Source organism: Strix uralensis, chromosome 4, assembly GCF_047716275.1.
Source record: "Strix uralensis isolate ZFMK-TIS-50842 chromosome 4, bStrUra1, whole genome shotgun sequence".
Taxonomy (NCBI): domain Eukaryota; kingdom Metazoa; phylum Chordata; class Aves; order Strigiformes; family Strigidae; genus Strix; species Strix uralensis.
Window position 1 is genome coordinate 32,043,079 of NC_133975.1, and position 13,453 is coordinate 32,056,531.

The window sequence follows — 13,453 nt, forward strand, 5'->3', positions numbered from 1 at the left end:
GTCTACTTCTGTTGTTCAGTCTGTTATAATTTTCCACTCTTCAAGATGACACTGAAAATGCGCCTACTAGGAATTTACTATACTGCTAGTGAATTTTATGTATATATATATAATTTTTTTTTCAGCTAGTAAAAGGTAATGCATCATAAAAGAAAATTGTGGATCGTGCCAGAAAAAAAGAAAGTAAGGATTGTGAAAATGTTGAGCATAAATGTTTTGAATAGATATATTCATAGATACTAAGGCCAGAATAGACTAACAATTGTAACAATTTGGCCCCACCTCTTACATAGCAGAGTATTTAAAACTAGTGAACTGGTTCAAGTCCTATATACTGTTCTTGTGAGCACTCACACTTAACTTGAAATACATGAATTATTTTTTTTCAGTCACTGGGTTTAACTCCCATTTTCTAAATTAAAAAGATTGTGCTTGTAGGACAGGTGTTTTGAAGAGTTCACATTATTTGTTATTATATGTAATATTTTAATTTTTTTCTCATATTAAGTTATTTCAACAGTAAAAGTGGCAGAAAGAAACATTTTTATTATGAGTCCAAAATGTGTATTATTTGAAAATCAAGGAAAACAAAAGAAGAACTTGTAGTGTGCTTGAAGTCTTTGCTTCTGAAATTTTCAAATGCAGCAAAGGAGTCACTTTTCTAATTTAATCTTGATAATATATTGCTTAGTTTCTTGGGATAATTTTGGAAACAGGCTTTAATCTCTGCTGACTACTTGGACAATTAAATAAGTTCTGTTTTAATAATGGGAAGGAATGTTTCCCAAAAAAACAGGCAGTTTGAATTAGTCTGAAGAATGCCTTAACACTTTCAAATGTAATCTCATCAGCCTCTATCGGATATTAGAGTCTGACCTGATTGGTGCTTGGATGAGAGAAAATCTTAAGGAAGATGTAAGATTCTGTATCGAGGGATTCAATGTCTGCATCCACTTGGTGTTTTACATGAGCTTAGGAGTCTAAGAAGATACCACTATTCAAGTGAATCATTAAACTGAATACTTTGCTAAGAAATGAAGACAGTGGAGTGGGAGCAGGGGAATCCTGGTTTTGTTGCTGAAAAATTTCAACCAACTCATCACTTCTAGAGGGTAGATAAACCACAAATAATTTATGCATGATTTAGGGGCTTTGGTTTCAGGGTCCAGGCTGTATTTCAAATAACATATACTAATAGTTTGCTTACCTACTCACCTTAGCTATAACTGGAAAGTCTGTTCTTAACTTCCTGTACCTAATCAGTCTGCACTCTTGCTGCATACAGGCTCCGTTTTGCACCAGATAAGCTTTTACTACATTGGGGAACTTAGTGCATGTGCATATTATTGCATATTATTGGATAGGCACATGCAGTTATATAATGCTCCTCAGGCAAGATGATACATTCAAATTGTTTCTTGACTTTCATGAAATAAAATCAGATCCTTTGAGTAAAGACCATTTTATAAATATGATGGCTGTTGATGGGCGTAATGATTTTATGAATGTAAACTTACAAGGTCCTGAATTATGCATGTCTATAAAATGTAAAGTCTACAACAGTTTGTGTTTTGTTGTACATAATCTTTCTTCATTATGTTTTCAGGATGGAACATGAGGCTACCCAGCTAGAAAAACAGCACGTGCATAGTGTGTATGAAAATACAGCTGCCTACTTTAATGATCTGCAGAGCAAAGCATGGCCTCGTGTTCGAAACTTCCTGCTGGAGCAAAAGCCTGGCAGTCTTGTTGCTGACATAGGTAAGCCATTTCTTGGGGTGTTGTGAAAGATTGTCTATAGACTTTATTAGTTTATATGTTAATCATATGTATCCTTCGGAGCAATTGTTTTTTAAAGTAATTTAAATTTCTTTTAAAGATTGTTTGAAAATTGTTTCAAAACTCATATTAGATCCCATATACCACTTGGTTTATTTCCTTGACAGTGTATCAGGTAACCAATAAATATGATTTTTGCCTTACTTTGATTGAGCTAAGCCTTAATCTACCAGTTTTCTCACGGATTTAGTGGTCTGTCATTCCCTTGGTGTTCTTTTTAAAAAATGGTGTTAATGGCTCAATTATTTCATATTTCATTTCTTTAGATCTCTTGGTTATAAGTATTGCTGGTCTGCAATTTAATGCTTTTCATTTGTTCTAAAACTCCTCACTGTTTTAAAAAAAAAAAAAGAGAATGTCCCTGTGATCCTTAATACAGACACTGAAACTCATTTTCCTGCTATGGCCTTGTCTTCCCTACATGTTCAATTTATATCTTGATTTTCTGTTGCACCTCCAGACTTTTTACAGGTTTGCATATCCTGGTGTGTTTGCTTTGTGTTTGTGTTATGAATTCAGTGCTATACAGCACATCATTGCAAACAAGATGCTCCTTTGCACCACTGGATTCTCCTCACTGTTTAGACTAATCAAATGCTTTTACGCAGCAAAACGTAATAAATGTACACAATAAATTATGCATCTGTCTTATTCTATCAGAGAACACCATTCTTTGAAGATGTTGTAGGCCATAATCAAAAGATAATATATAATTATCTTGCTGCTGTTGAGCAGTTCTCCAAAAATACTTGATTGCTGTTATTTTGAATATGTATTTTCTTTTATATGTCTGCCTCATTTTCACTAATAATCTCAGGAAATATTCTATGGCATAGACTCATTCAACAGTCAGTTTAACATGGTATTCTCAGCCAAAGTTTTTTGTCACCTCAATACCCATAATTTGAAGCTTAACTGAAGTTCTTTGAGGCTTTATCAGCAGGCATCACAGTAGTTGCTGAAAGCTTAAGACCACCCTGTTACAGTTTCAGCTGAAATTATTTACATGCATGTGATACATCTGGAGAGGAGGTAGATACTTACAGCTGACAATAAGAATATTCCCATGAAGGCACAGAAGGTACCTCCTTTTATGAGGTTTAATAAGATCTACAGGAATCTGACTATTGCGTTTATTTTTGGTATGTATTTTGTGAGGAGGGTTGCCTAGTGGCACCAAAACTTTCAAAATGAGATGTTCAATTGATAATTTCCCTTTCTGTTTAATACCACCTTTTATTAAAAAAATGTTGTTTGCTACGTTTACATGAAGCATGGTAGTGGTAGCAGAATAAAATATAGTTTTGTCTAATTGCCTTATTATTGTTCATTCATCAAAATAAATGACAATATCATGGCCATTGTTAACAGCTTTGTGAAGGAATCCACTTCCTGATGACTCATTTAAAGTGAAGATTTTTAGAGTACTGAGAGTGTTGTCACTATTTAGTTTTGTTCCACAGAAGACCGTATACTTCCAAAAACTCACTGTGATTAAAAAGCACTCCACCAAAAGCCATGTATTAAGCAACTGAATCTTCTAAATGAATGTATGTTTGACTGTGTTCCTTCTGCAAACACAGTAACCAATAATACCTTATACTGATTTTAAAACTTATGCTAACACGCAGAGCTTTATGTTTTATTGCATATATTCCTTGAACTGCATTAACAATATTCTTTTCTATTTATCTCAAGTGTTACTTCAAAGGATAGTGCTTGCTTTTTGCTTTAGAAATATGCTCCTTTTTCACCACTGAAGTGTTGTGCTGTTCTCCGACAGTTCCTGTGCTGGCTGTCTAGATAATGGTGCACATTAACAGCAACGAGAGCAGCAGTGCTGCAAGAAACAGTGATGTTTCTAAAGATAACTCCAGGCCTTTAAATTGAATTACCAATAGTGAGATGGTTCTTTTCGCCAAGCTGCTACCCTGTTGCTTGGCTGTCAAGTTTCAGAAATTATTCTTCACTACTGACCCATAACTGCAGTGAATGTTTCCTAATCTAATTTTGAAAAGTGCCTGTTATGCATACAGTATTGAAGAACACTCTGAAAGATTTCAATTTAGTACAGCACAGTCCTTGAGAAGACATACTTTTAGGTGGAAGACGTTCTGGAACAGTTCATTACATTGTTACATTGCAGTGTTATAATGCATTGGCACAAAGACAGAAAGAGGTCATGCCAGCGACATGTCAGGAATTTTATGATTCATGGTTATTTTCAAGTTTGTATCTGAAGTAAAAATTTTCCTCTCTGACTTGTGTCAGTGGCATCTGTGGTTTAGGATTTCTTGGAGAGAAATGGGATGCAGTGGGGAGGTACTGTGTGGGGTTTAGCAAAGACTGGGGAAGGACTTGGAGATCTGTTGCAGGTCACTAAAAAGACAAAACACACTGTCTTCAGGAAATCAATCCCCTGAACAGAAAGTAGTTGTAAGCTGGAAAGGTATTGAGGAAAAGGCTCATAATGCTTACTCTTTCCTGGGTGCCCATTTATGCTTATCATTGGAAACAGGATACCAGGCTATATAAAGGCTCAGTCTGAAGCAGCATGGTTGGGTTTTTTTGCTCTAAGATATGCAATAGTGGCTGGAGATGACCAGTCTTTCCCCCTCCCACCTGCACTTACCCCTGTTCCCCAAAGAAATACACATAACCTGCTATTACACGGGGCTGTGTAATGAGTATTTTTGTTGGTGATGTTGGTGCTGTTACACTCCTAATGGTGTGAACATATAATTTCAAACAGTCCAAATGAACCCTGCAGCAGTTAAGCTAGTAGGAGCAAGCCCTCATTTTGTTTTCCTGGAAACCTTAGAACTAGGAAAGCCCTCCCATTATTTTCACTGCTTTGGGAGGGATAGCAAATGTTTGAAACATATGACTTCTAATCTAGTGGTTTTTTCTTTAGGTTGTGGAACTGGAAAGTATCTCAGTGTCAACAGTCAGGTGTATAATCTTGGCTGTGATTACTGTGGGCCATTGGTAGAGATTGCAAGGAAGAAAGATGATGAAGTTCTGGTATGTGACAACCTTAACCTTCCCTTTAGGGACCAGTGCTTCAATGCAGTCATTTCCATTGGAGGTAAGACAACATACATGCATTCTGGCCAACAGCAAATGAGAATTTTGGGAGATCCTTTTCTTTCCTTGTGTCTTCATTTCAGTTAAATGTTTTGAAACAATTACCTTAGAATCACATCAAATATTACTGAAATGAATGCAGTAAACATGAAAAAAAATATTAGTTCCATTGCACTGTTGACCAGGGAAGTATGTGGATCTTTTGTTTGTTTATATGTGGTCTTATTCACCCTGTGGAGAAAAGATTTCCTTCCAGCATGCATTTTAAACAAGAAAAAACTAGTATAAACATGGCTGCTCAAAGTTTAAACAGATTAGGTGGTCAAGATAAACTCTTGGTTCCTTGTTAGGATCTGTTTTGACCAACAAATGCATTGAAATGAAAACCTGCTTTCTCCATAGCAGAACTTGAAACTCATGTTAATTATTATGTTATGAATTCAAATTTATCTAAGAATAGTCATGAAATAAGAACTTAGAGCCATTCAAGTGCGTGTTGTCTAAAATGAGTGAAGCATCTCAGCATCTTAACTCCTCTGACCTCTCTTTTTGAAAATATTACTCATAATTTGAGAAGTATAAAGTGGAAAAGGGTAGATGAGGAATAGTTAGAGTACCCAGTTACAGTCTACATTTTTAGCTCTACTCTTGCTTGAGGTTCTTTCAGGCTGTTTCAGTGTATCAGCAAAAATATAAAGTGTGATAATTATTATTGGTGGCAATCAACACACTACTTGAAATATGATAGAAATGTATCTTTAAAAGCATTTTTCACATATGCAGGGTGAAAGAAAGGGTGACTAATATGCAAGCAGTATTTATCTTACTTTGCTTTCATGTTGGTTAGTTAACCAGTGAGCCCTATCCACATTTCAGGTCCTGTAGCATAATTTCAGTGCTATTGGATCAGCTGACTTTGAAGGATAGTGTACCTATCTAATGTTTATACAGGCCTGACAAGATTAAAAGTTCACATGGTATTTCTGTACATTTGACAATAATGGACTTTAATCCCTCTTGAATAGAGACATGGTATGCCTGTGTCCATCTAATTCTAAATAAAGTGTTTTTCAACCCGTTCCAGTGAATAGCGAGTATTTATGTACATAGTCAAACACTCTTCTTGGCTTTGCTGGTATCCTGTTTATAGAATTTATATTTCTGCAGAACCACAAGAGTGATTATATAATTTTAACCATGAAGAATATTTAACCCATGAAATGAATTGTTTAGATAGAGCTTGCACAGATTCTGTTGATTGATTGGCACTTCTTTCTGATGAATTAAGCTCACATGCTTATTCTGTCTCTGTCAGTTTTGATATTATTTTGCAGGAGGTTCTGTGGTGATATATGGCCTAACTCCAGTATGAGAGAAATATCAGTTCCTTTCTTCCCTTCTTGTTCAAGAAATTGAAATAGCATTTTTTTTTTTTTTTCAAAGTTTGAGAAAATATTGACAAGAGTCAGGAGGACCTGGAAACAAACACTGACCTTATAGACTGGGGAACTCTTCACAGAGTTTGCTATCTTGTGTTCTCAGCTGCTTGTGAGGGCCTACTTAATATCAACTGCCAAGAATGTTTTTCTTGGCTTGTGGTAAAAAAGCTACATTTCTTCCCCTTGGTAATTTAATCATTGTTTTGAATAAAGACAGGGCTAGTTGGACACACTTTTCATAACTGCAGTGTTGAAAATACACTATTTCTACAGTAGAATTGGCTACTGTCAAACAGCACATATAATCTCATTTTTCTGCAGGTATGGAGATGTCTTTAGATAAGAACATATACTATTATTATATGTTGTTACATGGGTAGATTGAATGTTTTGCATGTAGAAGTAGATGGCTCCATGTCCACTTGAAACAAATTATAGAATCAGTCCTCTTTACGTCATTGACTGAATCAAATCTAGTACCAATGACATATAGAACAATGTGACCAACGTGACCAATCTCAGTGCAAGCTAATGGTTCTGAGAGTTTAGAGAGAAAATATCTGCCTTAGCTATTCTCTGGCTGTTAAAATTGATTTCTTCAGGTGAATAGGGAGATAGACACAGTGTGGAAATCTTGAAATGTATCTTCAGTTCACACTGCAGTGAAATTTGAAAACGTAGAAATTATCCTGGAAAGAAAATTCAAATATAGTGATCAATAGTTTCATTTTGAATTTGACTTTTTATTTTTTAGTAGCATAACATAATGTACCAAAAAATGATCATTCTCAGACATGCAATGTAGACTGAGATACTTCTCTTTTTTTTTTTTTTTTTCTCCTCCAAAAAAATCTCTAAAGGCAATATCTTTCTACAAAACTAAATCTATGGAAAATATTTATTTAAATTTTCTCACCAGCTCTTTTGAAACTGCACTGATATAAAAATACAGAATATCTTTTTACTGATACTACGTTTTTCCATATTTGTTACATGGTGAAAAAATTTTCTGTTTTCAGTAAGCTAAGTCTGAAAAGTGTCCCAAAAACTAAAGTCAAACTTAATATTAGCTAATTTGCCTAAAGGCCAGGTTTTAAGTGAAAGCTAGTCATGCTATGATCTTTTATGGGTGATGTAGGGAAACAGAAACCTCCAGCTTATACTCCTGACTTTTCTTGAATCCCTATTTTGAGATGAGATGAATTTCCTTCTTCAGGATTTTCCTATTTTTATCCATTGAACATAAACGTAAAAGAGAGCATTCTGGGGTAAACTTGCACTGTGGTACCAATAAACTCAGCACCGTTGCTGACTTGCAGTGAGTGGTGTTTGGGATATGTCAACTAAAATGACTAAACACGTAGAACAGGTTGAAGATGAAAATGCTATGTCCTTACCAATATTCAATACATCATGCCTTTTCTTTTTTGCAGTGATCCATCATTTCTCAACTAAACAAAGAAGAATCAAAGCAGTAAGGGAAATGGCAAGGGTATTGATACCTGGAGGCCAGATGATGATTTATGTTTGGGCTATGGAACAAAAGAATCGTCGCTTTGAGAAACAAGACGTATTTGTTCCTTGGAACAAGGCCTTGTGCTCACGGCATTTTTCAGAATCGAATCAATCTGCAGATAAGGGTGAGTTTGTGCATGCTGTGAAAAGCCAAGACATACACCCTGCACAGCTAGTCATCTCTGATTGCAGCTACCAAACCAATCTGCAGCCAGAAACTGATTCAAAACATTTAGACCATTGCTTATCCAGAGCCTGCTGCATGAAAATTTCTGAAGAAGAAAACAGATTTTACAGTGCTTTAGGAAGATCTTTCCGCTCATGGTTTTTCTCCAGATCCCTTGATGAATCAACCCTGAGAAAGCAAACTGACAAAATAAAGCCTCTGAAAAATGAAGGAGAATGGACAAACAGTACTGTTCCCATTCAACATTCACGACACTGCAGTTTGGATTTAGGTCACCATGGGGCACTGTTAAAAGAACAAAGTTTAGATGATGATGATGTGTTCGTGGAAAGCCTGCCTCTCAAAAAAACACAGTGGTCACCAGCCACAGGTGCATTGAAGGATTTAAGTTTAAATGGAGGACACCAAAGTGTAGCTCAGGGCAAGACTGAAGAAGCTTCATTTATAAATGGCCCAGTGGAAGACAGGGACTACAGCTGCGGTTGTAATAAAGGTGGTGCTGGTAAGTCTAATGCCAGCAAGTTTTTGAAAAGAACTTCAACAACTGACTCCACTGACTCTGCTTTGGATTCGGCAGTGTCTGTTGGGGACCAAACTGATGCCATGTTGGATACAAAAGCCTTCATGCGTTATTATCATGTTTTTCGAGAAGGGGAGCTGTGCTCTCTGGTAGAAGAGAATGTGCCTGAGCTTCAGATACTTTCTTCCTGCTATGACCATGGAAACTGGTGCATTATTGCAGAGAAAAGAGGAACATAGCTGTAAAGAGAACAAAGCAGAATCCAGTGACTGAGGATTTTAAGCTGCTCTTTGTGTTCCTGTGATTGTGGAGTGTGACATGGAGTTTGAATCTCATGTACTCGTATGCCATTTGTTTCCAAGTTATTATCTCTCTACCTATTTAACTATCTAATGCAAGGTCTGTATATAGGAATGTACGTGGTAAACAATATTTGTTTTGTTAAACTTTTATGAAGTTAAAACTGGAGAGTTTTATATTGCTTTTAGCAAATAACTGTGTTTTTAAATATACTTTTCTATTGAGAAATAAAACCTTTTTATAAGACAAGGATCAGGGCATCTTTTATGAGAAATATCCTCTCAGTAGAAAGTTTAGGCTTTGTTCTTCAGACGCTGTAAATGTGTCACATCATTACTCCCTGTTCTTGAAGTCCTATAAATAGAGACATAGGTACATTTTAAAACGTACTTGATTGTGTGCTGCTAGAGTGCATGCTGCAGAACTGGGAGCAAGCATGGTCCCAGTGCTACTTAGTTTGGAGTAGAGTTGTTAATGGGCTAAAACTATGTACAAAACAAGCTCTGCATATTCTCTCATTTGAGGTTTGTATTTGGGAGCAAATAACAGAACAAATTTTGAACAGTATTTTGAACATTTGTTTTAAAAAGAATTTAATTTGTTTCTTAGGTGCAGGTTAAGTTTTATGCGTTAGGTCTCACAAATACTTTATCTTAATTTCCTTTGTAGTTTTTTGTTGGTTATGTGTATATAGAAGTCAGAGGGATTCATGAGAGTATCAGTATTATGTAAAGGTTACAAAACACCAAATACTTGAGATGATACATATATCTTTTTGATAATGCTGGGAAGCTAAGATAAAATTAATAGAAATCCAGTGCATATCTGGTCAGCTGTCATATTTGCTCTCCTCATTCACTGCCATGAGAATATATATTAAATGTTGTGTTAAATAACATAGATAGGAAGAGTATACAGGTCCAGTTTGTATATAAAATACAAATTCTTGTCTTCTGCAGTTTAAATGAATCTTTTGAGACCTAAATGATAATAGATTGCTTAAACAACTTTCCTGTTCCCTGTAAGACATAAATTTTGCTGAACACGGTAGCCCATCATTATCCAGTTGTACTAGATTGTAGCAGTTGCCCTCATATAGTTCTTTACGCTCAAATATTATCTCACCCCTTTCAGTGGGAGCCTTATGATGTGAAGTTACATGTGCTGTGGATAAAATGTACCTGGCTTCTGAAGATCAGTAATGAAACTGTAATTGTTATGAACAGAAGCAGCACTAGAATAGGCTAATTGCCTTGTTAGTATGGAGTTACTCCATTTCTAGGCTTTCTCAGATGGTATGATTTTATGACCTTTAATGGAGCTGCACAGATTCACCCCAGAGATCAACCCTTCTGATACAGCAGTTTTTGAGACCCACATAATAAACATGTCTGCCCTATTAGTGAGCAAATAACTTTCAATACAAAGCAACAGGAGTGAAATACCAAACTTCTCCACTCTATGTTGTGTAAGTAGATGGATTTTGAGTTGTTCAGTAGAAAACCCTGATGGTGCTCAGTATTTTTAGATGTAGCTGCCCAGGAGTAATTGCCACATGGTAATGTATTATAGATTTATTTACTGGCGTGATGCCTGTAGAACAATCATCTTTGTCTTCCTCATAGTTTGAGATCCTTGTACTTTATCCTTCCTGGATCTGTACCATTTGCACTTGAAAATAAAAGCGTGGTCAAAGAACCATGCATTTCAGACTTCTGAAATATTTTTCCACTCTAAATATTACTTTTGATACAGCCTGGGTCTGCAGTTCTCGGCTGTGTCCAAGCCATACTTCAGAAAACTGACAATATTCCCTGCATCGCTGGGTCCAGCCACTCATGGATGAGGGGCTGCTCCTGCTGCATCCTGAAGCTTCAGTTTGAGAAGCACAGTGCAAAAATGCCCATGTTGGCGTACTGCAGAGACAGCATGGATCGTGCTGAGCTCCACACTTCATCTGCAACGTGCTCATATTGGACCAGTGAGGCCTGCCTCATTTGTTGGGAGTTTCTGGAGGAGCTTGAGGATTTTAGAAGAAAACTCAGTTGCTTCCAGATAAGATATGCCAGTGGATATTTAGCACCCCTGGAATCTGAGCTGTATTTGAGTGTAGTTGGTTATCAACTTATATCCAGTTTTGAAAGTTCATCCCTAATCTCCAGCATGCAGAAACTCTATTAGACATATATGAAAATATTTGTAAAAATTTATGAATTTAAACTGACAGCTGGGTTTAGTTAACTGGAAGAAGGAACATTATAATTTGTTATCTGCACTTCTGCAGTCTCTCTGTGGAGTATTGAGTGTGTAGTCAAGCAGGCTGATGAGATTTGGGGTAAACTAAGAAAGGAAAGGCTTCCATTCTCTTTACAACAGAGATTTACTATCCTTGCAAGAGGCCAAATCTGTGTTTGAGCCTCCAGTGAAAACTTGCTGCTCTATCAGCTCTATGAATAAGAGCTGTCACCTCAAAGCCACTGAGGTACTTTAAACAGCTTTTGTGTTTGTAGACTTTCCATGCATTGTTTGGTTTGAGATTCTTGACTGGGGATCCTTTTCACGATTATTTATTTCTGGATTGGATTTTCTCTTGTTTTGAGCTGATGCCATTATGTTGCATTACATACAAGTTTGAATTGTATCATTATAAATTCCTGGGGGATGGTTTGGTAAACCGCTTTCTTTTCAAATATTCAGTTTTCCTCTGAGAATGTATAATCACCATGTAACATAATTTTTATTGACTGGGGATCTGTCGGCTGAGGTCATGAATGTGAGGTCTGCACAGCAAGCCTTTATTCCTGTATGCAGTCTCTCATCTATGGAGGCTGCCTAGGTCTGTAACAGCTTTATTGTCTCATAAGAAGCCAGATTACCTCACTGAAAGCATGGTGGATGTCTCTCTTGATTGGTTTCTCTTTTGATGAGGTCGATCTTAAGCAAAATGTAATTTCCAGAAGAATCCATGTGATCCCAGTCTTTAATAGCTTACAGACATAGTTAATGTGCTCAGAGAAGCAGAAGATGGTGTATACCATCGAAAAGTCTATAGTAAATGAATGAATAAAATAAAACCCAGTTGTCCTTGCATGGTAAAACTCTCAGCAATGTCCAGACTGCAAGATCTGACCGTTAGAAGGTAAAAGGCAAAAGTGTTCCTCTATTTCTTGTCTGACAAGTGGCAATATTCTCACCTCAGTTATGCTGATAACAAACCTGCTTTTGACTGCAGTGGCCTAGGATTGCTCCTAAGCTGCTCATCTAGCTTCAAGTGGCACATGGAGAAGTCTTGATTACATGAGAAAAGATATCCTGGGTTTTTGCAATTTAATTTACTAGGATCATTGCATTGTCAGTCTGAACTAGCTAAACAAAAGCTGCTACCTTATTACTCTTACAGACTGTAATCCAAATGGACAATTGCAATAAAAAAGATACAATTGAACAGACTTATTTTTGAAGGACTAATACAATTGCAATCTTTGATAAATGATATTTTGCCTTTTTTTTTAACACATGAAAATGTTTATATCAGAAGTGCAGAAGTATCATTTTTTTGGTACTAATGGTGACTAATTTACTTTCTTCCAAGCTTATGGTGTAGGAATTTCAAAAGCACGGGTGAGGAATGAAAGCTGTAAATATTCTAGCAGATTTTTTTCTGGTACATATTTGTATACAGGTTACTTAAGTGCGCAGTTTAAAATGCTGAGTAAAGAGTTGTATATGTTCCACCAGCAGAATATTCTTAGTGAACCACATGGGTTGATTCTGAATAGAAATAATGGCTCTGATCCCGTATCCTCTCTGCCGTGTCATGTCTCCATCAGACTGTATTCATGTTACTGCTGGGCTGTATTAGTATCAACATTGTGTTGAATCTATTGGTCTACCCACTTTCTTGCTCAGCACTTTTCCTGGATTTGTGGCTACTTTAGTACTCCAGGGAAATGAAGTGTGTCAGTGTTAAATATATACAATTGTATATCTCTTTTGTGAATTCAACATTTCTTATTCTTACAGTATATGAATTCTGGCAGCTACCTGTGATTTTATCTTCCAATCTGCTGGTCAAAACCATACTTAGGTACTGCTCTGTAACCAATTTTTTGTCCAGAAATGGAACCTATTCTCTAGTATTAGACAGAAAATATATCCTACTTGGTTAAAATATTATTTCCTACAGAACTTCTGTGCTTTCAGATTAGTTAATAAATATGTTAGCCACTGGAAACTCTGTGTCTGGGAAAGTTCTTAATGCATGTTAGATTTGAGAAGACTCTGTCAGTGCAATTTGCTCAGTAAGTTAGACCACATGGATGTGATGCAGAGAAGGTAAGCACAGTGATTTGCTATGAAGCCAGTGAGTCTGTCTTTGCTTTATACAACCATAGCCAACCTAGCCATAAATGTGATCACTTGAACTAGGTAAATAAAGGTGATGAAATGTGGTTTTTAACCACGTCAGTACTATATGTCCTGTTGATGATAGAAAAGCAGGATGGTCAGCAGAATTAATTGCTACAGAGCTACATTTCCTTCTCCTGATCTATTTACAGTCATACA

At 36.4% G+C, this 13,453-nt stretch overlaps 1 protein-coding gene across 13 annotated transcripts in view; it reads left to right on the plus strand.

Annotated features, from left to right (window-relative positions):
- Window positions 1-13,121, plus strand: part of TRMT9B (tRNA methyltransferase 9B (putative)) — a 122,267-nt gene extending 109,146 nt beyond the window's left edge. For 12 of the 13 annotated variants that reach the window (XM_074866268.1, XM_074866267.1, XM_074866278.1 and 9 more), the window contains 3 exons: window positions 1,607-1,761; window positions 4,754-4,927; window positions 7,799-13,121. In XM_074866268.1, the coding sequence (XP_074722369.1) occupies window positions 1,607-1,761; window positions 4,754-4,927; window positions 7,799-8,826 (1,357 nt within the window). In that variant the 3' untranslated portion in view covers window positions 8,827-13,121. Of the gene's footprint in view, window positions 1-126; window positions 184-1,606; window positions 1,762-4,753; window positions 4,928-7,798 lie in introns of those variants that run through there. The other variant, XM_074866277.1, reaches the window with a different exon arrangement.
- The last annotated feature ends 332 nt before the right edge of the window (window positions 13,122-13,453 follow it).